This window comes from Aquarana catesbeiana, linkage group LG03 (assembly GCF_042186555.1).
Source record: "Aquarana catesbeiana isolate 2022-GZ linkage group LG03, ASM4218655v1, whole genome shotgun sequence".
Classification (NCBI taxonomy): Eukaryota; Metazoa; Chordata; class Amphibia; order Anura; family Ranidae; genus Aquarana; species Aquarana catesbeiana.
Window position 1 is genome coordinate 545,953,530 of NC_133326.1, and position 27,973 is coordinate 545,981,502.

At 41.6% G+C, this 27,973-nt stretch overlaps 1 protein-coding gene across 1 annotated transcript in view; it reads right to left on the minus strand.

Annotated features, from left to right (window-relative positions):
* Nucleotides 1-10,722: 10,722 nt before the first annotated feature.
* LRP6 (LDL receptor related protein 6) overlaps nt 10,723-27,973 on the minus strand; it is a 143,936-nt gene continuing 126,685 nt past the window's right edge. Inside the window, exons 21-23 of the mRNA XM_073621513.1 lie at nt 23,164-23,300; nt 22,980-23,077; nt 10,723-17,829 (exon numbers count right to left, since the gene is read on the minus strand). Coding sequence (XP_073477614.1) covers nt 17,547-17,829; nt 22,980-23,077; nt 23,164-23,300 — 518 coding nt within the window. The 3' untranslated portion in view covers nt 10,723-17,546. The remainder of the gene's footprint in view (nt 17,830-22,979; nt 23,078-23,163; nt 23,301-27,973) is intronic.

Consider the following 27,973-nt stretch of genomic DNA (forward strand, 5'->3'; position numbering starts at 1 on the left):
TCCAGGTTTCCACATTAACAACTTGTAGCCAATAACAATTCAGATACATTGAAATGATAGAAAAAAAAAAACAGATGTTAAGTTAGATCATGCATAACATATTCTATGGGAATATAATTCCTGTAGTGTAGCAACCAAAGGATAAACCAGTAGTAACAGGTCCCGGGATCGCCTAGTTAACTTTCCATTTGCTAAATTTTAAGGAAGCGAAGAAAAGAGAAGATAACTGAATATAGCAACGAGGGGAAAAAGAAAGACGGAGGGAAATAAGGAAAGAAGGGGTGGGGGAAGGGAGAAGGATACCAAGTCATTGGGCAGCTAGGCAAGATACAGATGCTCGACAATCATGAGCCAAGTAAGATTAGACCCTCTTCAGAGAGGATAAATATATTCCATAATCTCCACAATTCAGAGTATTTTTCTTGTTTATTTTGTGCCGAAAGTGTGAGATCTACCATCTTATTAATCTCTTCCACTTTATGGAGCCAGCATTCGACTTTTGGGGGTGATACGTTTTTCCACTTGAGGGGGATACATGCCTTAGCGACCTTTATCAAATGTTGTAAAATTAATTTCTTTTTAGCTGGAATAGTTGTAATGTGTAATAAGAAAAAAGCTGGGTCATCTGATAGTAAAAAGTGCAATGCCCGAAAGCAGTTATTCTGTCGCAGGGTGGAGAAATGACCGTCTCTCAGGCCTGGGAGAAATTGCAGATTCCCAAAATGGGCATCAGGGGAGAGTCTGTGGATGAGAGAGGGATTTTTCCAACTACTTGTGCGCAAGTACTTACTGTAGGGCCTATCAGGGGGTGTACCTTTAGGTTAGATGGGAGATTATCGTAGCACCACAGTGCCCCCTTTAATAGAACTTTTGGGCTTGTTCAATTTGAACCCAGAGTTTACCGGCCGAATAACAGTTCCAATCTGTGAGTCTAAAGTACTGAGCAGGTATTTTTATCAGTAGGGTTTGAAAAAGGTATAAATACCGTAGGAGGATATACATCTTTAGAAAATTACATCTACCGAACCATGAATGCAATCCCTGATTCCAAGTCTCTAAGAAGGCGCGTGTTCTCGTCAGGAGAGGGGGGAAGTTTAGTTCAAATATCCGAGATAAGTCAGAAGGGATATATGTTCCCAGATATTTCAGAGCTGTATCCGTCCATTTGAACTTAAAGTTTAACTGCAAGGTCCGAAGTATCGCAGGAGAAACTCCCATTCCCATAGCTTCTAATTTGCTGAAGTTAATCCGTAAATTAGACAGTCATCCATAATTTTCAAATTCGCAGATAAGGTTGGGAAGTGACACCAATGGGTTAGTGAGCAGATCATCAGCGTAAGCTGAAATTTTATGTTGTCCATCTCCTACCCTAACTACAGTGATGTCTGGATTTAGGAGGATCGTGCAGTGGAAAGGTTCCAGGGAAAGAGCAAAGAGCAGTGGAGACAATGGGCATCCCTGTCTCATCCCATTTGTGATGGAAAAGGGGTCTGATAAGATCCCATTGGCTTTAACTTGGGCCGTCGGATATGAGTAAATCTTGGTGATCCAATGTAGCATATGTTCCCCCAGGCCTATATGACATAAGACCGCAAACATGAAGCGCCAGTTCACACGGTCAAATGCTTTTTCAGCGTCTGTGCCTAGTAAAACGCATGGAGTTTGCACCTCTCGTGCAGTGTGGATAAGATTTAACACTTTAAGTGTGTTATCCCGGGCTTCTCTTGTAGGGATGAATCCTACTTGATCAGGATGAATCAGCGGCTGTAGATGTTGTGGGATACGAGCGGCAATAATCTTTGTAAATAATTTAAGGTTGCAGTTCGGGAGAGAGATAGGCCTGTAACTACCACAGCAAGTTGGATCTTTTCCCTCTTTAGGGATTACTGTGACATGGGCTTTTAAGGTGTCTCTAGGGAAGAGTGTTTCTGAACCCACATTATTAAACAGTTCCACCATATGGGGACCTAGTAATGGGAGGAATCACTTGTAATACTGTAGCGAGAAACCGCCGGAGCCCAGGGGCTTTCCTGTCTTTGAGATACTGAGTGCGTCCTGAAGTTCATCTAAGGTTATTGGTTCTTCCAAGTCTTCTCGTACCTCAGAGGTTAGGCGGGGGATTTGAGAGGAGGGGATATAATTTCCTATTTGCGTCTGAGTTGGGGACTGAATAGAAGCTGATTTTTGCTCTCTAATCGAGCAGCTAACATTCTCCCGCATTTATCTCCCAACTCATCTTCTGCACCTTTGTATGGTGTCCTGGGCTTGATATCTTAATAAGTCTGTTGTCTGTGAAGGGATAAGAGGTTCATGGTGAAAAGGTGCCCCCCTGGCTGCATGCTCGGATAAGGGTCTGGTAAAGATTTGATAGGAGCGTGCCATGCCATTTTTTTTTTTAATCTTGGCATGGGGATTCTCTTCAAATCCATACCAGACCCAAAGGGGGACCAGACATAATTTTTTATGCAGGTAATTCTTTTTTTTTTTACATTCAGCTGTCAGTGGGGAATCCCGCTGACAGCTGATGATGCATTGGTTGTTAAGGACGAGGTGACCGACTTCCCAGCCTACTCCTTAGCAACTAGCTATACAGTGTGTTAGAGAGAAAAAAAACCCTGCAAAATGAAAAAGGCATGAAAAACACAACACTTGCGTTTCTGGTGCAGCTCCATTGAAGTCTGTTACACGCAAAACGCAATCCGCTGCAGGAAAAAAGTCCCTGACCCTTTCCAAAAAAACAGCGCTGCAAACCACACAGATGTGAACTACATCCATAGGAAACCATGTTAAATGGACTATAGTGCATTTCTGCAAACCCCACCAAAAAACGCATAGGTGTGAGCATAGGGTGAAGGTGTTTTCTCCCCAATTTAAGAGCCTAACATTTTGGAAAAATCTCATACTAAAGCCAGGGACTAGGTGGTTGGTAAAAGAAAGTTTCAAGTCACAAAACAAGGCCTATTTCAGATACAGTTGACCACACTTACCTCTGTAAAACTTGAAGGGAAAGTCACACCAGCCAATGCAAAAAGTTTCTATATTAAATAATCGGTTTGATTTGATTTTTCTCTAAGACTCATGACCTGGGATACTATACTAATCCATTTATTCAAGCACTTCCATTGTAGGGGATGCAACAATTATAATGTACTGTATATATTTGATTTAAAGTGTAGTTCAGCCACATTTTATTCAGTTTTCCATTTTATGTAGAATTGTCTACACTTTTACTTTCCGTCATTCAGCCTCTGCATAGAAATCCACTATTCCAGGGCCAACCTTGTTTGGGAGTCAGATACATAGGCACATCCAAGGTCTTCTGACATTTGTCTCATACCGACAGGATGTTGAATTGTAGAGGCCAGGAGTAAATGGAGCATAAGGAAACATATAAAAAGGTGGCTAACAAAGGGGTCTTCAGGGACTGGGTCACACTAGTGCAGATCACCTCAGCCCTGGCCCTGTATAGTACCCTGCGACTAACCCAATGCTCTGCACTACATGCCAAGGCAGGTTCCTAACTATTGCAGGATCCAGAGCCCAAAGCAACATTTTGTTTATATAATAAATCCAGTGGTGATCAATTACCACCAAAAGAAATCTTTGTATGAAGAAAATTATATAAATTTAGTTTGAGTACAGCGTACCAGTTAAATTAGCATAGTGCTAAATAGCAAAAAATGGCCTGGTTATGAAGGGGGTAAAACCTTCTGGAGCTGAAATGAATAAAAATCTCCAGTTAATAGGAAAGCAAACTTCCAACACCTAAAGACAACAGCAAAGAACTGAGGCTTGCTGGGAGGGTCACATTTTTTTTTTGCCATTGTCAAATCACTGAACGGAAGGATGTTAATATAATCGCCTACTAAAACATCGCTCTGCGCCCTGGGCTGAAAACACATACAGTATTTATGTAGTCTAAACAATGTAAAATAAATAGCAGCTACTTGTATGGTTAAAATATGATTAAAAGACAATAATAAAAAGTCTTAAATAGAAAGTCCCTTTTTCATATTGCAGCAGCGCTTCATGTCCAAATCCTAAGGACACGCTTTCATATATAGTTCTTATATGAGCAAATGCACAGTAGCGGAGGAGATCTAAAATAGCTTCAGCTGTGTTCTGTTAAAGGGGGCCTTCCACCAAACACTTCACCTCGTGAGGGGTAACTCCCCAATGGGGATGCACTCACCAGAAAAACAGCAAAAAAGAGCCTTAGATAATAATGATGATAGTTCTCCACCACTCCTGAACGTCCACCAGGTGTCAGTCACGCTCTCTGTGGCTGTTGAGTGGGCTGACAGAGGGACATGCACGTAAACTCCTGTAGAGCACTGACAACACTGAGAATAATGAGTATCCCCAGACGAATCTCAGTGTTGTCAGTGCTCTACAGTGTTTACGTGCATGTCCCTCTGTCAGCCCACTCAACAGCCACAGAGAGCGTGACTGACACCTGGTGGACGTTCAGGAGTGGTGGAGAACTATCATCATTATTATCTAAGGCTCTTTTTTGCTGTTTTTCTGGTTAGTGCATCCACATTGGGGTGTTACCCCTCACGAGGTGAAGTGTTTGGTGGAAGGCCCCCTTTGACAGAACACAGCTGAAGCTATTGTAGATCTCCTCCACTACTGTGCATTTGCTCATATAAGAACTATATATGAAAGCGTGTCCTTAGGATTTGGACATGAAGCGCTGCTGCAATATGTAAAGGGACTATTTAAGACTTTTTAGTATTGCCTTTTAATCATTGTCAAATCACTACTAGGTACCTACCTAAACACTAATTGTTTTCGAGCCTGCCTATGCCTTGTACTGTACGAGGTGGAAAATGGGACCAGCCATTTATGTGGCTGGTCAGGGCCAGACACCTATGCAGCATGTCACCCCGCACACATGTTCCATTACTTGCTGGCTTGTGGCTGCTGTAGTTGTGCTGAAGTAGTGGTAGAGCTGGGATAGAGCTGTGCACTGCTGCCGTTGAATACACATATGATCACTGTCCAGGGGAACCCAAAATGGCAAACTTGTGTGATCACATTGTGCACTGGCCAGGACTGCACCTTTGTAACACTGCCGCAGTGGTACAGTGGCGTAGCATTTCAACCTGTGCACACAATAGTCATACATTAATTGAATACGCTGCGCTAAAAATTATATAGATTGCAGTGTATACTAAAACTATGTAAAATTAATATAACTAAAATGGATATGATATACACGCAAAACCAATTTAAAGTGCCTCATGCATAACTGTTTAAAACCATAACATACAGAAAAAGTGCTCCTGTGCAAATATATAGTGTCCAAATATGTTGTAAATGACTGTGCTGAAAATAAACAACACTGCAGAGGATATGCGATTCAGATCATAAGACAAAGTGTTCATGTGCATATAAATCGCATCCAACTGCGTCTCTAGTAACGTGATAAAAGTTTGTGTAATTCAGGAACAATAAAAAGTGTGATCCAAGACGTGCTGGGGTGTCTTCACTCAGGTGTCCCCCTTAGGTAGTAAACGCTCACCTTGGGGCGTGCGACTTTGCGATTAAGCTAAGTCAAAACACGCATGTGAACCACCTCTAGGCGCTTTAGAATGTCAGGCTCCTGGGTTCCTCAGCATAGTTATCCGGGATATGTGAAAGGAAAAACTTGATAGTGCAATGATGTTTTAACCACTTCAGCCCCGGAAGATTTTACCCCCTTCCTGACCAGAGCACTTTTTGCGATTCGGCACTGCGACGGTTTAACTGACAATTGCGCGGTCGTGCGACGTTGCACCCAAACAAAATTGACGTCCTTTTTTTTCCCCCACAAATAGAGCTTTCTTTTGGTGGTATTTGATCGCCTCTGCGGTTTTTATTTTTTTGCGCTATAAACAAAAAAAGAGCAATATTTTTTACTTTTTGCTATAATAAATATCCCCATAAAATATATAAAAAAAAACATTTTTTTTCCTCAGTTTAGGCCAATACATATTCAACATATTTTTGGAGAAAAAAAAATAAAAAAATTGCAAAAAGCATATATTGGTTGGTTTACGTGATTTTTATCGGGACTGCGACATGATGGCGGACACGTCAGACAATTTTGACACATTTTTGAGACCATTGGCATTTTTACAGCGATCAATGCTATAAAATTGATTACTGTGAAAATGTCACTGGCAGTGAAGGGTTTAATTGCGTCCTAGTACGTGTTCTAACTGAAGGGGGGAGGGGACTGTGCAGGGGAGATGACAGATCGTCTGTTCATACTCTGTATGAACAGACAATCTGTTCTCCCCTCAGAGAACCGGAAACTGTGTGTTTACACACACAGATCGCGGTTCTCGGTGTGTCCCGAGCGATTGCGGGAGCCCGGCGGTGATCGCGACCGCCGGGCACTCGCATCGGCTCCATGGGCGAGCAGGGGGCGCGCGCGCCCCCTAGTGGCCGTCTATGGTACCGACGTACCATGACGCCGATTCGCGCAGACGAGCCATGTTGCCGCAGTATAACTGCGGTGGCTGGTCGGCATGCGGTTAAACAATTTATTTCACTAAAGTAAAGATCCCCCATCTTGGGTACTCACATATCAGGTGCGTCAGTGCACCATTCTATGATGAACATGTAGACGGCCTTCAGGGGGAAATATTTCCCCCTGAAGCAGATACGATATCCCTGTATCGACACTAGTTGGGGAGGGGTCAGGATGGCACGACAAGACATCTTGTAAGCCAAGGAGGACGCTCTTTATCATCCCGATACCACCCTGGTATAATCTGCTACATGTTCATCATAGAATGGTGCACTGACGCACCTGATATATGTGAGTACCCCAGATGGGGATCTTTGCTTTAGTGAAATAAATTGTTTAAAACATCATTGCACTATCAAGTTTTTCCTTTCACATATCCCAGATAACTATGTTGAGGAACCCAGGAGCCTGACATTCTAAAGAGCCTAGAGGTGGTTCACATGCGTTCTTTGACTTAATCGCAAAGTCGCACGCCCCAAGGTGAGCTTTTACTACCTAAGGGGGGCACCTGAGTGAAGACACCCCAGCACGTCTTAGATCACACGTTTTATTGGTCCTGAATTACACAAACTTTTATCACGTTACTAGAGACGCATTTGGATGCGATTTATATGCACATGAGCACCTTGTCTTATGATCTGAATCACATATCCTCTGCAGTGTTTATTTTCAGCACAGTCATTTACGACATATTTGCACACTATATTTTGCACAGGAGCACTTTTTCTGTATGTTATGGCTTTAAACACAGTTATGCACGAGGCACTTTAAATCGGTTGTGTGTGTAAATCATATCCATTTATTAGTTATATTTATTTGATTAATTTTACATAGTTTTAGTATACACTACAATCTATATAATTTTTAGCGCAGCATGTTCAATTAATGTATTTATCTTTGCACGATATATGTGACGTGTTCAATGCTAGCAGCTTTTAGATAATTTATTCATCTTTCACGATACATGTAACAGGCTTAATACCATTAGTCTTTGGGTTATTTAAACCACTTTAAGCATCTAGACAGTGGTGGCTCGCAGGATTTCTTTCTATTTTTGCTACACACAATAGTCATAGCTGAAAGTATCAGGGAAAACGGACTCACTGCTCCTAGCTACAGGGTCAAAGGTCCAATTCAGACATTAGCAGAAGGTGCCCAAAGGGTGGCGCTGAAGAGCTGAAATTCCATGCAGTACATCACTATGTTTGTGTTTGTTGGCCGACAATTGTGTGCCGTTAATATGCAAGAGAAGTTCCTGGCACATGCCCTTCGGACAAAAGCCTGATGCTCTGCTGGCCAACAATCGGCTCGTGTGCACGAGGCTTTGTTTAAATATGAGCCATCAAATGTCTGGTGTTCTCTTCGCTAATAAGGTGTGTGGTGTCATCATGCCAAAATCAATCTATAAAGCCCTCAGAGAAGGCCATGGGTGCCTATGAATCTGACAAAGGATTTAAAAAGATTGCCAAACGATTTTAAATTAGTTATCATTCATGGTAAGGAAAATAATCTAAAAACAGCGCAGATTTCAAACTGCCAATTTGTTCAGGATGGCTAGCATGGCAAAATTCAACCTGAGTGCTGACTGTAAAACAATCTCCAAGAACCCCAAAGTTTTATTGAAAGATCTGCAGGTAACCTTTGGGGTCAAAGTGAATGCAACTACAATCAGAAAGATTGCACCAATTTAAATCGATATTAAATCGAAAACCAAAATGTAATATATTGCAGCCTACTGAACATTAGAAGTGGTGGCTGCATTTGTTTTCTCTTTTTGCTTTTTTCACCTGGTGATCTGGCCAGCAACACACCTCCTGTATTCCAGTGACCCCACTCTGAATGAATGAGGACAGGGGGCACATTTGGACAGCAGCATTGTCAGTCTGGGAAGGAATGTTAAGATGTACTAGTGGGTTTAAATACACAAATTGAAACTAAACTCCAGCTAATACTTTATAAGCCGCTACAATAAAACCTTTTCTTTTGTGATAAAGATTTTACATGAATAAAAGCAGATCATTGTAAGCAACCCTGCCAGCATTAAATGGTTTGTCTCATACCTGTAACTGATACATCTGCACGAGAACATGTTCTTTGGAAAAACAGACTTACTGGCTTGATCAGCAGGTGAATAGAAAAAAAAAAAGCCTAAAAAGAAAACTAATGCAGACATCACATCTAATAATTGGGAAGCTGCAATAGAATAAATGCTTGCTTTTGGGTTTAACACCTCCTTAACTTGCAAAGATGTGCCAGAAAAAAAAAAATAGGGCAAGGTTACAGTTTGCTATAGTACATATAGGCAAAGACCAAGCCTTCTGGAATAATGTGCTGTGCACTGACCAAAAGATATAGTTGTTTGGCCACAGTGGCAGTAGACCTATGTGGTACAAACTAAAGACAGCATTTCAGGAGAACTTCATTCCAACTGTAAAGCATGATAATGGAAATGTTATGATTGGTGGTTACTTATCAGCATCTGTGCGTGGGAATTTTGCAGTCAACAATAAATTCATATCAAACGGTTATTGAGAATGTGAGGCCATCTGTCCAAAAGTTTAAATTGAACTGGAAGCAGATGTTTCAACATAAGTAACGGCTTAGAAAGAATAACTGGATTATGATTAAATCACATTGAAATGTTGTGGAAGGATTTAACCACTTGACAAACCCCCCCCCCCCCCCAGACCTATTCTGGCACTTTGTCTACATCAAGATCGGTATGGTCAAATGCATCTTTTTTTTTTTTTTTTTTTTTTTTTTTTTTTTTTTAACTGGGGGCAGTTTACATCTGATTAAACCAGAAGTGATGTAAGGTCATTGCTTCTGGGTTACTACATCATAGAGCCAAACAAAGCGGATCCGTTTTTTTGTTCAGCTCTGATCATCCGTTGGAAAAGTCGGCTGGCCGACCGGGACTCCCGGTGGGACGGGAGATCCCAGGAGAGCCGCAGGAGGGAGGGCCCTCCTGCTGCTTGTAAAAGCAATCCAGTGGCTAGTTAGCCGCTGGATTGCTTTTACGAGAGAGTCAACCGTCAGCTGCAGGCATCATCCCGGTATAACCACTTAAAGACTAGCGATGTACGGGTACGTTACTTGGCGGCAAGTGGTTAAAATAGGCAGCTCATGCAAGGAAAACTCCCATGCTTTGTGCAACTGAAAGCATTTTGCATGGAGGAGTGGGAAATAATTTCAATGTCACAAGTCTGGTGGGCAGCTTTGCATAACACCTACAAGTAATTTCTGCTGAAGACGACAATACCAGCTTCTGAGGCCAAGGATGTACAAGTCCCCTACTTATGAACGAGTACTTTTCCGGGAGCTCATTCATAAGTCCAAATTATTCGTAAATCCAAAAAAGATCAGTGCTCACAGCCTTTGTCTGCAAGCACTGATCTTTGGTGGGGCAGGTCCCCCTGTCAGAACACAAGAGCACAGCGGGGGAGATCACTGCACCAACATTGCATGTGTTGGTACGGCGACCTCCATTTTTTTTTTTTTTCATTCAGCCTGCTGGGTTGAATTAAAAAAAACAAAACTGTGCAAACATGTTGGCATCTTTGAATGTTCGCAACTCGAAGGTTTGTATGTAGGGGACTTGCTGTACCTAATCTTTCAACAGAACACCATTACATCTATTGAGATCTTTGTCCAAGAAATGATTGAAAAGACAAATGCATCATGTTTTGATTCATCTATAAATATGTATTATCTTTAGGCACTTTATAAAGATCAAATGTTTGCATGGTGAAGTATGACAATTTTCATGGAGTGTACTTTTTTCCAGATGACTGTACAGGATAGGAACAAGAGGCTAAGATTAAGGCCCACACAGGGCTAAAACATGTAAGCAAGGAAGGGTACTTTCATTTTTTTTATACTGTGTAAAATAAAGGAGCACTGAGATTCCACCAACATGTGCCGATGTACAACTTCACATGATGGGGACACCATCAAGATTTTTTTTTTTTTTTTTTGGTGCACAAGGAGTTGCATATTTTCTTCATGGAATTTCATGAAGGGCTCTTTTTTTTTTTTTTTTTTTTAATAAAAATAATGTAAAATATATTTCATTAGTAATGGTTTCTGAGACAACAGCATTTTAAAGTTTTAACAAAACTCAAGAGCATAGGCAATTTCATTTGAAGTTTAGCAATTCATTACCAGACAAGAATGCACATCACCAAACCAATAATCAAAACTTTGTTTTAAGCTTTTGTTTTATTATAAAAATTAATTCTTTGTTACAATTCGGCTTACAGTAATAATGAAACTTTATACAAGGTCATTGGATTTTTTTTAATTATACACAGCTTCCAAAAAAAGCCCATATTTTACAAAAAAAAAAAATATATGAAAAAGAAAAAACTTTGAATGAGTGGCTCTGAGATGACCAAATGTTGGCCGATAGCATAAAACAATACATCCTTGTGCAGATCTGTCGTACCAGCGGCAGGAGATAGGAAGTGGAGAGAGTTAAAGCTTGGAACACGGATACGACATTCATACAGGATCAGTGCCATCGTAACGATCTAAACCTTCTTGCACAATGCACGTACAAAGATCCACAAAATAAAAAATGTACACTGATGTAGCCATAGCACACACTCGAATTACCCCTCACTGTCTATATAATTGAAAAAGTCCTACATGTAATAAACAGGTGACAGTTTCAGGAAGTTGAATAGGCAATGTGACAAGGACAGGAGGCCCTATTAATGCACTAGCCACCAGACATGTCGCTGAGAATGCGCCCATTCGGCAAAACAGTTTGTGATTGAGCGCCTAGGGGTATGTAACTATGGAAGAAGCTGAGTGAGTCTTGCTCTCACTGTTGGACGTTTCTATCTAAAATAAAGAGGATTCAGCACAAGTGAGGACTTTTTGCAGAAAGAGAAGCTAAAATGAGCATGAGAGCAGATGTGGGAAGAACATAAGGTGTAAGGTGGTGAGCAGAGGCCTACAGTCCACTGTACCTGAGACAGCTCTTGTTCATTCGCAACTAAATGGAGTTATAAAGAGATGCCCTCATCTTGTCTTTTCAGGGCTAAGTTTGTGTAAAACTCCCCAACCACTTTAGTCTCACCTGTACAGTGATCCCCTCCGGTTCTATCCTCTGTGGCAGCCACCAAAATGCCTGGGATGTCTGTCCTGCGACAATGTTTGGGCCTAGCCATGAGCATGAAGAAAGATCACTGAAAGCGCTGGACATTTTGCAGCAACCTTCTATAAAGATGGATTGGCAGGCAAGCACTGGAGGTGTAAGGTGGTTAGGGCAGGTTAACGGGTCTGCGTTGAGCAGCTTTTGTTCGCTTCAAGCAGTATGAGGTATTGCTTTCCTATACAAGTCTATGGGAATGTAAAACCTGCTTGAAGCAGGTCAAATGTAGGACAGAAGGACAACAACTGTAGGCCAAATGCACTTGTCCATGAATGCTGAATGATCTCACAAGCACCTCAAACTAATGCAAAACACCACAAGCCCAAAACCAGTTGACCGGTCCTTACACAGACACTGCTACTTTGCTCTGAATAGGCAAGACGACAGGGTCCCTTTATCAAAAATTAACTGAAGCAAGACTATCTACATAGAGATTTGCATAACATGGACAAGCAGAGACAAAAACCTCATTGCATTATAGTTTCTGCAAAAAAAAAAAAAAAAGCAGAACAGAATGAGCAACAGAATTATATATGAAAATTCATCCACAAGCAGGATGAAAAAAATTTGGTCCCAAAAGATCCAGGTATGGAAATATGGTCATCACAAAAATAGTGTGCATTTGGCAACAGCCCATTAAACATGCACTTTTACAATATTTTAAAGTAGAATAAGCAAACCTCTCTCTTATTTTGGCTAGAGCAAGAGAGGGTTGTAAAAATTCAGGTTTTTCACCACCTGTGTCCTATTGGGGGGGGGGGGGGGGGGGATTTTCTTTCACTTCCTGTCTCACAGCCAAAACTAGAAGTGAAAATGAATCCATGCAAATTTAAAGAATACCTCGGGGCCCCCCCGGTCACGTGAACTAGTACCCCCCATTGGAAGATTGAGCTTCTATTATTTTCTGAGGACAACCTAAATTTATGATTTTCTTTTACTTTCAATGAACTGGACAAATACAGAGGATGATTCTCCCTAACAGGGACACAGACAGCAATAAACACCTAATATGCGGTCTGATTATCTCTACTCTGTCCAAAAAAAAAAAAAAAAACATTTTGCCTTTAGTTATACTTTAAATCTTGTATTTAAAAAAAAAAAAAATAAAACATTTGCAAAAGGGAAGTAATATAAATGGCATCAACAAAAGGGAATGTTTCTAAAGAGCAGAATAACTGCTTTGAGTAAAAAAAAAGTAATATACCGTGAAAATTTAATTTTATACAGGCATTATCTGTAAACTTTTTGTACTGGTTCACATGTGATTATGGAAAAGGCACAGGCCCCCATGTCTTTGAAAGAATTAACAAAAGGATTGAATTTAGTTTGTGGTGACCTATATGCCTGGGAAAAAACAAACAAAAAACGGTATTATGTATCATGTTACATACAAGGCGCTCCCATGACGTAAAAATGAGGGAATACATATACTCAACTTTGTAAACATTTTACAATTTGGTTTAAAACTACAGCACATGGCAGATTTGATTTAATTTAGGCGTTAAAACATCCAACACTGTTGGCTAATTTTTTGTTTGCTAGGACAGGGCTGGACAAAACCTAGGGACCAGGCCATCTATCAGAATCCTGGTGCAGTCAATGGAAATGTGTAGTAATTGGCTCTTCATGGATATAGAACTATCCAAGTTTTAAGAGTAATTTTCTAGAATTCAAACTCATCTCTAACTAAAAAAGTGGAACAAAACACTGTGCTTCTTTAAAGCCAAGGAAGCTGCCATATTAGTGTCTGATCTGCCATTGTCCTGGTGCTGCACATTCGATCAGTTATGACACCAGCCATTCGAAGGATTGATAGTTCAGTTGAGATCACTGAAGCTGTGAAAGAACCTGACACATCATCATTCAGGGCAGGCCTTAAGGCTGGGTTAACACTGCTGCGATGCAAGAACCCGTGCAAATCCAGTACGGGTTTCCACATCGCATACAAATTGCAGGCAGTTCACACTACCCTATGTGAACCGCTGCAGGTGTCAATACAAAGTTAATGACACCCCCAGATCCAATCCAACAGTGCAGCTTTTGTAAGAGTTTTGCACTTGAAGTGCTGGATACTGGTGTCCCCTGCTCTGGTTTCATTCACCAACCCATACATCACTAGCAGTGACAACAGTCTGGCTTTGGACATGCCCGGAGTGGCTCCATCCTCATAGTGTTAGAGGTGGCATCACAGGAATGGAGGGGAGGGTAGTAGGTGACATGGGCTGCCTCAGAGGTGAGATCTCTTCCAGGAGACTTTATTTATTTATTTTTTTAAGTGATTGGCAGGGCAATTTTAAGCCCTGGCCTAAACCACATTGCCAACTGTCTTACATTCCAATAACAACCGCCTGTAAGGTCTACATTACCACGATGACCTAACATTTGTTGAGGTCATACATGATCCTATAGGCTGGAGCTTCCTGTAGAACTATATGAGGAAGAAAGTGTGTTTATCTAATGCAAACATAAAATGTGCAATTACAAAGCAAAAGTCACAAAACCCTTCATAACCCCATCACTAAAGAACATATTTTAAACTCCTGCATTCTGGTGACTGTACGAAGCAATTATCTGAACATACTGCAAGGATATATAAATGGGATATACACTATTAGAAAAATGTTACATTTTGCGTTTATAAATACAAATACAGTATCTACATCATACATGGTATAAAAACACATAACATTCGCAGCTTCGGAAAATACATTTTCCAGGCTTCGCCTAGCAGGGGAGGATCCAGCAGACCTCAGACAGGAGAAGGGTTAAAATGAACCTGCCATAATCCAAGAATCCATCCTATGAGATCGTAAACCCAATCTACTCAGAGCCCAGAAAAACTTAAAGCAGACCTTTCCCCCCCAAACCTAAGAAACCTGTAAAACATGTTTCAGTCATATATTAAAAAAAACAGTAATTGTATATAATCACACTCGCATTTCTTTCGCTTCTGGCATATCCAGGACACTGGTGAGGTAGCCAGTGCCTCCCTGCAGCTGTCTCCTGGGAACTGCTTTCCGGGAAACTTATTCAGTTTACTGCAAATTCTCACAAGATTTTATGTGAAATCTCACTGAATCTTGGGAAAAATGCTTTTTTTTCCCCCCCTGTGTTCCCTGTGCTAGGTGGGAGGAGCCTCTCTCTGTAATCCTGGAAGATGACAGGGAAAAAGGCTTTTTTTGCAGAGATAAAGCCATGGAACACACATACTATATTATTTGTGCTGTACACCATCAGTGGGCTCTCAAGCCTAAGAACAAGGTAGAAGATGCCAGCCACCGATTACTGTATGTTTATTTTTTAAAATAGTGGTGCAGGATTTCAAGTAAGGTGTGGACAAAGCAAAGACGGGCGAAAATAAAAAACGCAAAAGGCAAGTAACCGTAACTATATTAAAATATTTTGCTATAATAATTTCAAAGATGTTGGTGGTTTAAAATAATGGGAGAGAGGTCTGCTTTAATCCTGGGGTAACCTGGCATGGAAATACTGGCCAGTTTCTTTTCACTAGCCACCTCCATCTTTCTATTGACCATGGAAGCCAACCACTGCAGAGATAGCCAGGCTGTCTACCGGGTAGAGCTGGCTGAAATTTTCATACTACAGTACCACAAGATTTGGGGCTAAATTCCATCTAAAATATTTAAGAGGAGCTACCTGCTGTGAAACCGTTCTAATCTTGTTGGCATCTTTTGGATCACTTTAGGTCCATTTTAAACACAAAACCAAGCTACTCTGATCTGACAGGCGCAGGCGAGCTGGAGGGCCCCAGTTAATAGTCCTGCACACTGGTTTTAGTGGTTTCTCCCAGCATGTGTCTCTGACATGACAGTAGTGGTATATTTAATTTTGCAGGTCGCAGAGCAGCTAGAACTTTCAGGACCCTGCAGGTAGTAAAGATTTGTGCTAGGACAAGGAGTAATAAAACAGCTTAAAATAGTTTCCCAGAGAGGTACAAGCTATCCCCCATATCAGGCCATACATGGATCGAAATTTGTCCGGTTAAGCATGAACTGGCCAAATTTTGATCCATGTATAGGCAGGCTGACTGTACTCAAATCAATCTATCGATCCACTTGTGTACAAACAGCCTGTCAGGTTTTTCCACAATCAGTGCGACCAGTTACAGCTGGAAACATTGATCATTGTATTCTGACAACTGGAAAAGCGCCCAACTGTCAAAATACAATACCACATGGGAAGGATTCACTCATCCACCTTGAGTGTGGGTAGGGGAATTGGCTCAAAAAAATGAATCATGTATGGCCAGCCTAACAAGCATAATTTTGCTACAACTGTCAACACATTTTATTGTTTTTTTGTAATTAGTAATAAAAGGAATGGTGGAAGGGGGATGTGTTAATTTCATCAACTGACATTACAATTTTTCAGTTAAAATTTTAGGTTCTCAGCCATTCGATAATTGCCTTCTGATGCTGCTGAATTTAGAACAGCTACAGGATAGTACACCTTCAGCTGACTTCTCTGCTTTAATAGCTGGGATATCTTGTTCTATCAAATTTCTAATGATGCTTCTCATGTGGACATACATGCATTTTGTCTGAATGAAGTGTGAAGGAAAAGATCAGCAACATCCAAATAACACCTGCCTATGTTTAACAGTTTTAAGGGGACCCTATCATGAAGTAGCTTGTCACTGCCAGAGGCTGCACCTAGCCAAGTTCCAGAATCATGTAAGGGGCAGGCGCTTCACTTTCATGGCACTTCAGCGTTATGGCAGCCTACAACACCGAGTAAAAGCCTGGGTTAATGGGAGGGAAGAGCCACTGTGTGTTCAATTATAAAACATGTAAAAAAAATTTTAAAAAATTTACACAGTAAATGGTCTGTTAAAAACTGTAGAAATCCAAGGGAAAAGACGAGCAGCACCACTTGGAAATTCAAATAGTGGTAACATAATTTATTTGAATAATATAGGCAAAGAGTGTGCTCTTTAGGCAAAGTCTTCATCAAGGACTATTGTCCAGATGAAAAAAAAAAAACTACCAGCGTTTGAACTTTCAAGGAGTGCAGCTGGTCTTTTCCCTTTTTTTTTTTTTTTTTGCAGTCTGCGAGGTGTAGGATAAGCCTCTGCAGGTGCTCAGTACCCAGTCTCTTAGGAAAGTGACCCAATCTAGGTCTTGGGGCAACGCACATTTTTGTAAACATACTGGAGACCGGTGCAATCACACAGAAGCGAACACTGTATGATGGTTAAAATCAATTTAAAAAAAATAAAAAAACATTCTGATACTGCAGTCCAATTGGTTCACATGGCGTATACTGGATTTTCTCATCATTAAAAAGTGGAATTCTATATGGATGAAATTTTTCTGTTCAGTGTTCATCTGGTTGAACTTAAAACCAAATCAATTACCAAAAGACATTAACAACCCAGGAAGTGTCAAAAGCAAGGATGAACTGGCGCCAATTGCTGCTCTCCGAATAACGCCACCTACCCTGGTTAAGTCTGGACGTCTACTGTAGCTCACAATCACTCAGAATCTTTTTGGCATTAAGACTTCTTTGCTTCTGCAGCGTCCATTTAAGGCATTTTGTGTGTTCAGTTTGCAAAAATAGATATTTATATATATATATTTGTACAATATACTGGCAGAGCAAAAGTCCTTTGTACAAAAAACTTGGATAGGTGAGGGAATGAGCTGGGTTTTGGGTTTATGGCACAGGGATGATGGAGTGTGCTAAGAAAATATATAAATATCCTTTTTCACTATGTACAAATAGGTCCACTGGCTGAACTCTGCTCGCCGCTATAGAGTTCTGTGAAAATACAACTGTACATGAAGCTTTCCATGGACCCCCTTTCTCCACAGGTTTTGTGTATATACAGGTGGGCGGGGTATCTCAGGAGGAGTCTGTGCAAGGAGAGGGGGGCGGTGGGTATAAGTGATGAGAGTAACTGCGTTCTGTATAAGGGGATGGCGGGCAGCTCTCCTCGGCGGACAGGTACTGACTGCGTGGTGTTGGTGGAGGTGGGACTGGTTCTGAGTCATAGTTGAGATCACTGGTGTAGCCCTTTGCCGTGGCAGAGGTCAGGCGGTGACTGGGGGTGTAGTCACTATCGCACACATCTGTGCTGCATGGTGTGGTTGGAGGAGCAAAATGACGGTAACTGTATGGTCGATAACTGAGGAGAGAAAAGTAAAAAACAATCAATACTGTATTGCAAACAAAATTTAGTGTAGTCTTTAGGATACAGACATATCTAAAGTAGGGACAGTAAAATAGGGTCCTGAATACTCTGCAACTACAGGTCTAAGCATTTTAAGATCATACTGGGATTTGTTTCACAAAAACAAGCAGACCACAGGCAATTCTGCAACACGCGACAACACCTTAAGCACAGGTCACAAAAGCAGTGCATGCACTGGATTGCATGGTACAAAAGAACCATGGGATCCAGTTCTGCATTTTGTAGAGTAGTGCATGCACTACTTTTACTGCAGTCCAGGGCGATTTCAGCCCATTCAAATGAATGGGCTAAAATTCCACTGCACCCGGATCATATGTGAATCACACAGGAACACACAGAGCGGTCCCTGTGAGATTCATAGTATGAACCGGCCCTTATATTAAGCAAATAGCAAGGTAGAGAAGGCAAAAAGTGATACTTTTTAGTGGCTAAGCAACATTTTTAAAAATACAAGCTTTTGAAGCTATAAAGCCCAAGCTTTTTTTTTTTTTTTTTTTTTTTATATAAAGTATTTAAGTAGGATAGATAAAACTCTGAAAATGGCAAGAAAAAGGAATTTCGACTTGCCTATAAAGTACCACATCTTGGAGTATGGTACACTGGCTGAATATTCATAGACCCTGGTTATGCACTGGTACCTTCAGGTGATCGGGCACTGGCAAGCTTTTTAGGACACACCTTCTGGGAAGCTTTTAAGGAAACACCCCCTAGTAAGGCCTAAATCTGTCCTTTCAGAGTGCTTAAGTTCTGCTCAAGTCCTGTTTGGAGGAAGGCCAGAATACGAGGCACAGAGTGATCTCAGGGCTTAAAATGCCTGTGTTCACAACAGGCAAAAAGATTTGCAGGTATGATAGTGGCTCTTTCTGGATGTGGCTTTTCTTACTTTTAGAAAAGTAAGAATGACAGATTTAGAGACCCCCTCTGTCCCACAGTCATGCTGTTAAAGCCAAGCTAATGAAAACTGAGAAGCAGGATTGATTTTGGGTACTAAAAAAGCAGGGCTGGGCCAGTTGGGAGGAGATCAGCAGTTGTCTCCTAGTAATCCGTGTACCAGGTTCTTGTGGGCAAGTTTGGTGCAATGAGAACCAGATATTTTTTTCCTCTTCCATCATTTTGCAGAGCATTGAGGACACAATTTGCACTGGTGGCAAGGCATAGATTAGCCTGAACTGAGACCAGGTAATTATTAAAGCATTCCATGCCAGTCCTAGAAGATCCTTGGTCCTTCCTGGCAACAGCGGAAACTTGTTTTATCTGGAGACCAGCATTATCCACATCCCAGGGTCCCCTGTTTCTAACATATTAGATTGAAGATTTCAGGTTGAAGGGCCCAATCCCCTTGGTCCAGGTGGTGACAGCAGAGATACCACCCTTCCAATTGTTCACTTATGGGATGTAGGCAGCAGAGATCTCTGGAGAGAATTTCTCCATCCATGAGATGATCTGGCTTGCTTCCGTCAAGGATGCACGACTCCTAGTACACCCCCTTGGTGATTAATGTAGGCTACAGACATAGCGTTCTCCAATTGAGTGACCCTGCAGAAGGGGGTTTCTGTGGTACAGTGCCATTCTTCTCACTCTGGCTTCTGGATGTTGATAAACTTAGCTTCCTCTGATGACCATGTTCCCTGAACTGTAAAGGGAAGGGAACACTCGTCTCCAGCCTGAAAGACTGGCATCTGTTCTCACTTTCCATTGATGTGACAGAAACAACCTCCCTATTGTCAAGGCTGGGTAGGAAATCCACCAAGCTAGGGAATTCCTTGCTTGGCTGGATAGGACAATGGGTAGGTCTAGGGAAGAAGCCTGCTTGTTCCATGTCAACAAAATGTTCTGTTGGAGAGGTCTCGAATGAAATTGGGCGAATGGGACAGCCTTGTAGGAGGCCACCATAAGATCCAGAACTCTGATGGAGAATCTCACAGGAGAGCAGCAATTTGATCACAAGTTCTGAATGAGAGCAGTTTTTAATCTGGAAGGAAGATTTTTGGTTATGCTGTGTCTAGAAGAGAATAGAGGACTGAAGAGCAGATTTTTTGTAAATACATTACTCAACTGAAGGCCTGACATGTCCTGTGGACGTTGGCAGAAAGCTGGACAGGAAGAAAGTCCTGTAGAAGAATGTTATCTAGGTAACCTATGACCTAGATGCCCTAAGTTCCTAGAAGGGCAAGAAGAGGTGCAAGGACCTTTGTGAATACTCTAGGAGCAGAGGATAAGCTAAATGGCAGTGAGACTAACTGGAAGCGATTGTCTTCAACTGCAAAGCATAGAAAAAGTGCTGATGACATGGATAAATGGGAACACGCAGATAGGCACCTTGGATGTTTACATATACAAAATATTCCTGCCATCTCATAGGTAATAACTGACCCTGCAGATTCCATGGGAAATTTTGGAATTTGGAGGTATTTGTTTAGGAATTTTTGAGTCAGGAAAGTACAAACATCCCCGCTGTGTTATGGAACAGTTAACAGGTTTGCATGGAAACCTTTGAACCTGTCCTTTAGAGGTACAGGCACAAATACTCCCTGGGACAAGAGATGGTTCAGGGCATTCTGCAAATCGGACTGTCCTTGGGTAGATTTTGGTTGATTTGAGAAAAGAAAGTGATGAGGGGGTAGAGTAACGAACACTATTTTGTACTCCTTTGAAACCACCAATCGAACCACAGGTCTAGGGCATCTATACCCAGAGATTGCTAAACTGTAAAAGATGTCCCCCCACTCTTATAAGTAAGGGCAGCCACTTCACTGGGAAGAGGACTTTTGAGGGGGACAGGAGGGGTTTGCACCAAAAGGGAGGCTTGAACTAAAGCTTGGAAGTTGAAGTCACGGTAGATAAAATAAGAGCTACTGAGTAGGGAGGTTTTGGAAATTTTAGTAACTTTTTTCCCCACTACATGTCAGGAATGCACGGATACATTTTAAAGGAATTCATACCGATACTTTTTATCAGGTTCTCACAGATACCAAGTACCAATACCTACTGCACAAAAAAAGGTATCAGTTTTAAGTATTGGAGCATTTGCATGGGTACAAGTACTTGTGCAAATGCTTAGTATCGGTACAGATACCAGTGCAACCCTACTAAATACAGCTCAGCAATGATACTCATGTGAAAATCTTTTCAAAGAGTAGGAGTACTCCTCCAACTGTTTTGGTTGCTTGAATGTAAGTATGTACGTTTAAAAAAAAAAAAATTTAATCTAATATTTTTTTATTGAAAAGTTATTTTAGAGTAGAGTACTCCAATCGTCAAAATGCCCATTCAATTTGTTCATAAATGCGGAATGTCATCTTAGACTTTGCAGGTTTCTTAAGCCGGACATACATGGATCAAAATTTGGCCAGTTTAGCAGGGACTGGTCGAATTTAAATCCATGTACGGGCAGGCCGATTGTACCCTAGTCGATCCATCGATCGACCTGGCTACAACCAGCCTGTCAGATTTTTCTACGTACAATTACTGATATTGGCTATAGCCACTAGCAGTAATCATTGTTTTCTCCTGGCTAGGAAGGCTCCCTGTACCCCCCCACTGGCAGAATACAGTAGTGCTGCGGGAGGTATTTTCTGGCATTTTTTTTTCCTTCCACACATGCTGGAAATATAGGGTCCTACTCCGGTGCAATGGAAGCATCATTACCGGGCGATCCGAGTGTGTTGCAAACCTTTGAGTGAGTGTTTGCCTGAGCTTTTACAAAAGTCCCCTTACACTTGCTTTCCGCCATTGCTATCAGTGGGGGTATTCTGATGCAAGGTACTCATGGAGTGCTGTGCAGAAATGTAGTAGGCATTTCCATAGAAGGATACACAGCAACTCTGGTATCAACTGTCCTGTAACAAAGTTCTCATGGCAATAAGGCAGGAAAAGTGCATGAGTACCTTTTAGGGGTTTGGGTGAAAGTAGTGGTCAAAAGGCGCAACCTGTGACGAGATGTTACACCCACCTAAGACTAAGCTCTGAATGGTGGAATTTTTACTACAAAGTCTGAAAGTTTAAACATTCAATAATTGAATGAACTCCCCCTCACCTTTGAAGGAAAAAATAAATGCTCATATTTTTGCAGAAAAAAATTGTGCAAAATTTTTTTTCCTACAGGAGTCTGCAAAGCATTGCACCCTGTGATCAGTAGCAAGTGCTATGTCAGACTCCTTCACACTCTCCTTCCAGTTTTCTGCCTGTACCTCCATATGAACTGTAGAAGGTCAAAGGAAGAGTGAATGGACTACAAATGTGCCGATTAGCGCACTTATAGTTCACAGCGCACTTATAGTTCACTGAGGACTACGAGATGTCTACTGTGATGGCAGACAGGACTTGTAGCTTAATGACACAGCTGTGTAAAACACGGATGTAATGTTCTAAAAGTGAACTTAGTCTTTGAAGACGTATAATAATGGAAATATTGCGTCTTATACCTGCCTTAGAGCTACAGTATAGATCTGATAACCGTGACAAATCTGTCTTCCAACTGTATACGTTGATGGTCCCTATTTAGGTCCAGGCTTCACTTGACACGGTGGCCAATAACATGGAGGAGTCTTCAGGATCTGGTAACTAGAGGAATGGACCATGACTTTGGACCTGTATAGCATCCTACGGCTAACTACACTCATTGCCAAGGTGAACACCCAAGCAGGATCCATTGCCCAAAGCAACATTACAGGTCAACCTTACAGCGTGGGGTCCAGGTAGAGTTCCCAATATCGACGTTACACTAATCCAGATGCACTGCTTCTAATGCTATAGTAGGGGACAGTGAAGAGTTGATTACTTGAAGAATCCAAAATAAGGTCCATCACCTAAAGACGCTAACAAATACTGCAGGTCCAATGGAGTATAGTGGGGTTATAGGGGTACGCTCAGGGGGCATGTCCAAAAGCTCTCTCAGTGTCCAATCCCCTAAATTTAGCAGCCTATAAACCAAGGTCTATGATTACCCAGTACGTGGTTCTGTACAAGATAGGTGCCTTTTTAAAGCAGCGTGAGGAAGTGTGACAACCTCATCTGGATTTTGTTACTTTCAATGTCCTTATTGGGGGAAGGGGGCATCCCATCTAGTTCTCTGTGAGCGTTACCTGTATGATCTGTGTGTGGATGGGCTGTTTGATGAATATCCAAACTCCATAGTGTAATGTGAACGCTCTGTGGCTGGGGAAGGAGGAGGGTTCAAAATCTACAATAAGAGGGAAAAAAAAAAAGCAAATGTTAAGTTTGCCCGTGAAATTGCACATTAGACAAACTATAGCAGAGAAAACTCACAGGTGGGAAATAAGTTCCTTTGGTGCTGGAAGAACTGCTAGATGATGCTCCAGTCACATGAGCGCGATCATAAGGAGGTCCACTGCTCCCAGCCATAATGCTCAGCGAGCTGATGACCGACTTGCCTCGTGACATGCCTGAATGGAGAGATATGGCACAATCAAATAAGAGGAAGTAGAAGCTCTGGAGCCTCCAAGTGGTTGAGATTACTTTAAAGAAAATCAAAACTATCATCACAGTGTTTAGTGTGAAATGTGCATTACTGGCGGCCAGTTGTGGCTCAATAAACCTAAACCATGCTGACTACTACTTCAATGATCAGGACAGAGTAATGGCCCTTTCATACATCCAGACCGTTTATCCATTTTTCAACCATCCGTTCACAGATGAAAACAAGGACATCAATGCATCTCTATGGAAACAGATGGAAATGGACAGTCTGTTTTTTGAATGAAAAAATGGCTCCGGGACTCAAGTGAATGAAAGAGGGATGGGAGAGAGGGATGGGAGAGAGGGATGGGAGAGAGGGATGGGAGAGAGGGATGGGAGAGAGGGATGGGAGAGAGGGATGGGAGAGAGGGATGGGAGAGAGGGATGGGAGAGTGGGATGGGAGAGAGGGATGGGAGAGAGGGATGGGAAAGAAGTAAAGGCAAAACCTAAACTCAAAGCCTACTCTCAGCCTAATTTATCTAGCCATGTTAAAAAAAAAAAAAAAAAAAAAAAAATCGCTATACTTACAGTGGGGTAAAAAAGTATTTAGTCAGCCACCAATTGTGCAAGTTCTCCCACTTAAAAAGATGAGCAAGGCCTGCAATTGTCATCATAGGTATACTTCAACTATGAGAGACAAAATGTGGAAACAAATCCAGACAATCACAATGTCTGATTTTTGAAAGAATTTATTTGCAAATTATGGTGGAAAATAAGTATTTTGTCAATATCAAAAGTTCATCTCAGTACTTTGTTTTATATCCTTTTTGGCAATGATAGAGGTCAAACGTTTTATGTAAGTCTTCACAAGGTTGTCACACACTGTTGCTGGTATGTTGGCCCATTCCTCCATGCAGATCTCCTCTAGAGCAGTGATGTTTTGGGGCTGTCGCTGGACAACACGTACTTTCAACTCCCTCCAAAGTTTTTCTATGGGGTTGAGATCTGGAGACTGGCTAGGCCACTTCAGGACCTTGAAATGCTTCTTACGAAGCCACTCCTTCGTTGCCCGGGCAGTGTGTTTGGGATCATTGTCATGCTGAAAGACCCAGCCACGTTTTTAGCTTTAATGCCCTTGCTGATGGGAGGAGGTTTGTACTCAAAATCTCACAATACATGGCCCCATTCATTCTTTCATGTACACGGATCAGTCGTCCTGTTCCCTTTGCAGAGAAACAGCCCCAAAGCATGATGTTGCCACCCCCATGCTTCACAGTAGGTATGGTGTTCTTTGGTTGCAACTTAGCATTCTCTCTCCTCCAAACACGAAAAGATGTGTTTCTACCAAACAGTTCTACTTTGGTTTCATCTGACCATATGACATTCTCCCAATCCTCTTCTGGATCATCCAAATGCTCTCTAGCAAACCTCAGACGGGCCCGGACATGTACTGGCTTAAGCAGGGGAACACATCTGGCACTGCAGGATCTGAGTCCCTGGTGGCGTAGTGTGTTACTGATGGTAGCCTTTGTTACGTTGGTCCCAGCTCTCTACAGGTCATTCACTAGGTCCCCCCGTGTGGTCCTGGGATTTTTGCTCACCGTTTTTGTGATCATTTTGACCCCCACGGGGTAAGATCTTGCGTGGAGCCCCAGATCGAGGGAGATTATCAGTGGTCTTGTAGGTCTTTCATTTTCTAATTATTGCTCCCACAGTTGATTTCTTCACACCAAGCTGCTTGCCTATTGCAGAATCAGTCTTTCCAACCTGGTGCAGGTCTACAATTTTGTTTCTGGTGTCCTTCGACAGCTCTTTAGTCTTCACCATAGTGGAGTTTGGCGTGTGACTGAGGTTGTGGACAGGTGTCTTTTATACTGATAACAAGTTCAAACAGGTGCCATTAATACAGGTAATGAGTGGAGGACAGAGGAGCCTCTTAAAGAAGAAGATACAAGTCTGTGAAATCTTGATTTATTGTAGGTGACCAAATACTTATTTTCCACCATAATTTGCAAATAAATTCTTTCAAAAATCAGACATCAATGTGGTTGTCTGGATTTGTTTCCACATTTTGTCTCTCATAATTGAGGTATACCTATGATGACAATTAGAGGCCTCTCTCATCTTTTTAAGTGGGAGAACTTGCACAATTGGTGACTGACTAAATACTTTTTTGCCCCACTGTACCTGATCTGCAGCAGCTCCAGTCCCAGGCTAAGCTGTCAGCAGTGGCTTGAGTGTGTAGGAAATGCAGCTGACAATTGAAGCCCTATAGTAACTCTATGGATGATGTCACTTCACAGTTATTTCCTAGCCACTGTGCAGCTGGTGGTCAGAGTAGCTCTTTAACAACTGCCAGAAGTGAACTATGCCCAATGTCTCCAAGGCAACTGAACACCAGCTCCTAAACAATCACAGGTAAAGAACTCCCAAACAATTAAAGCACATGCACATCTCACGAAGTGACTGGAGTGTCTAGTGCTTTTTGCATGCATAATAAATTATGCATGCAAAAAGTGTTGAGCACTTTTGGTTGCTTCGTCCAGCACAGATTCTGGGTGTGGACAATGTTCAGGGGATTAGTCATTTGAATAGTGGTTGATCAGCATTGTCAGCCCTGTATCGGAACTAAGGCTGGCCATTCATTATACAATTTTCTTATTAAACTTCCTTTAGAATTACCTTCAACTATGTAGTGCAAGTGTCTGCCTGATTGCATACAAATTGAAAGTGTTTAGGCTTGACCTCATATTATATGAATTTGGTAAATCTAAAGGAAAATTGTACAATACATTTTTATAATGTATGGCCAGTCTTAGATTATAAGCAGGGCAATAATGGCAGAATCACCAAGCAATCTACTTATATTAAGTTAGACTAACAAAAAAAAAAAAAAAAAAATCATATTGTGATTGGAAATATATTATGGAAACCTTCCAAAAGAGAATATTTCAGTTTTGCTTGGAGTAACTTCAAAAGTTAAATTTGTAAAACTAGCAACATGTAATTACGTGACGTGGAACACTGGCTAAACAGCTGTTTATATCTATGAACCAATGACAGGGTCTTACTAAAATATATAAAATACTTATGACTGCAGTTATTGAATGAAATCCTTAAAGCAGAGCTCCAGCTGCCCCGCCCCCCCCCCCCCCAAAAAAAAAATGAAAAGTCAGCAGCTACAAATACTGCAGCTGTTGACTTTATTAGGGCACTTACCTGTCCAGGGATCCCGTGGTGTCCTCACCCAAGCCGATTCTTGAATCGGCTTTCGGGTGCTGGCGCCATGTTGGGTTAGGGAAACTGGCAGTGAAACCTTGTGGCTTCACAGCCAAAGGGCAGACAAGCAGAGCTTTCCCATTTTGGGTTGAGCTCCGCTTTAAGATGTCAAAAAATAATGTATTTTTAACCACATATTTAAGGGTTCCCTGAATCTCTGAGCTAAAAAGTTATCATGCAGAGATTCAGCAAACAACAGACTGCAGGTTTATAGATGGCACCTACAAAGGGCATGATGGTGGGAAGTGACCATCTTAAGATTAGGTAACATTTCTGTACAGGAAATGCTGCTGTATGCACGTCCACACACAGCAACTCTGTACCAGTGTAGAAGCAGTTAAAGGAAAAGCCCAGAGGACAGGAGGAGGGCACCCTCTACACATTGTGTTCCTAAGCAGGGATGTAACATGACCCCACTGACTTGCACAATAGATTCACAGGGGGACAGATTGATTTCTGCAATATGATACTAGCTACATCCTCAGAAGAAATCCAGAGTCTAGAAAAGCCACAACAAAGGGCCACAGAGTAAACACAGTCTATACCCTGCCACTGTGAGAGCTCCACCTATAATATCTCTATGTAGGGCTCTTAATGTGGGGGAGAGAACAAAACAATTTAAAAGTAAGCTACAGTTAAAACCAGCCATACATGGATTGAAATTTGGCAAGCTCAGCAGGAACCAGTCAAAATTCGATCATTTATGGGCAGGCTGGTTGTACAGAAGTCGATCTACTAAAATCGATTTTTGTACAGCCAGCATGTTGGAAAATTTCTGCACGATAAGCACCATTTGCTATAGCTGGCAGCACTGATCAACGCATTCTGATGGTGGGAAAGTCTCCCCGCCATCAGAACACAACTTAGCAGAAGTGATTTTCCCATCTACCACGAATTGGATGGATCGGGGAAAAAAAAAAAAAAAAAAAAAAATCGGGTGTTTTTTGTACAAACCGCTGGTTGAATGAAAAAAAAAAGAAAAAAAAAAAGAAGAGCACCAATGCATGGGCTGCCTAAAGCTGGCCATAGATGGATAGAATTTTGAACGAACATTCTTAGTAGAAGTCTTGGAACATTTAAATATTGGTTGAAAGATTTTGTTTGCTTTTAACATCTGGATTTTAGAATGAAGACACTTTACCAAACAAAAACCACATAACCTGTTAGAAATAAATTTGAGGGAAAAAAAAATTACATCCTGCTCCTGATTTTTCTCGTCACTGCGGTCGCAAAAATGAGCATCGAATTGGCCCATCAATTATTAGATAAATTAACATTTTCCTAAGAAGTTTCATTCAAAATTCCACCCAGCTTTAGCTGAACATCCTTTAGAGGAGGTGGTGGCATCACGTGACCACTTCTCCATGTACAGAGCATAGA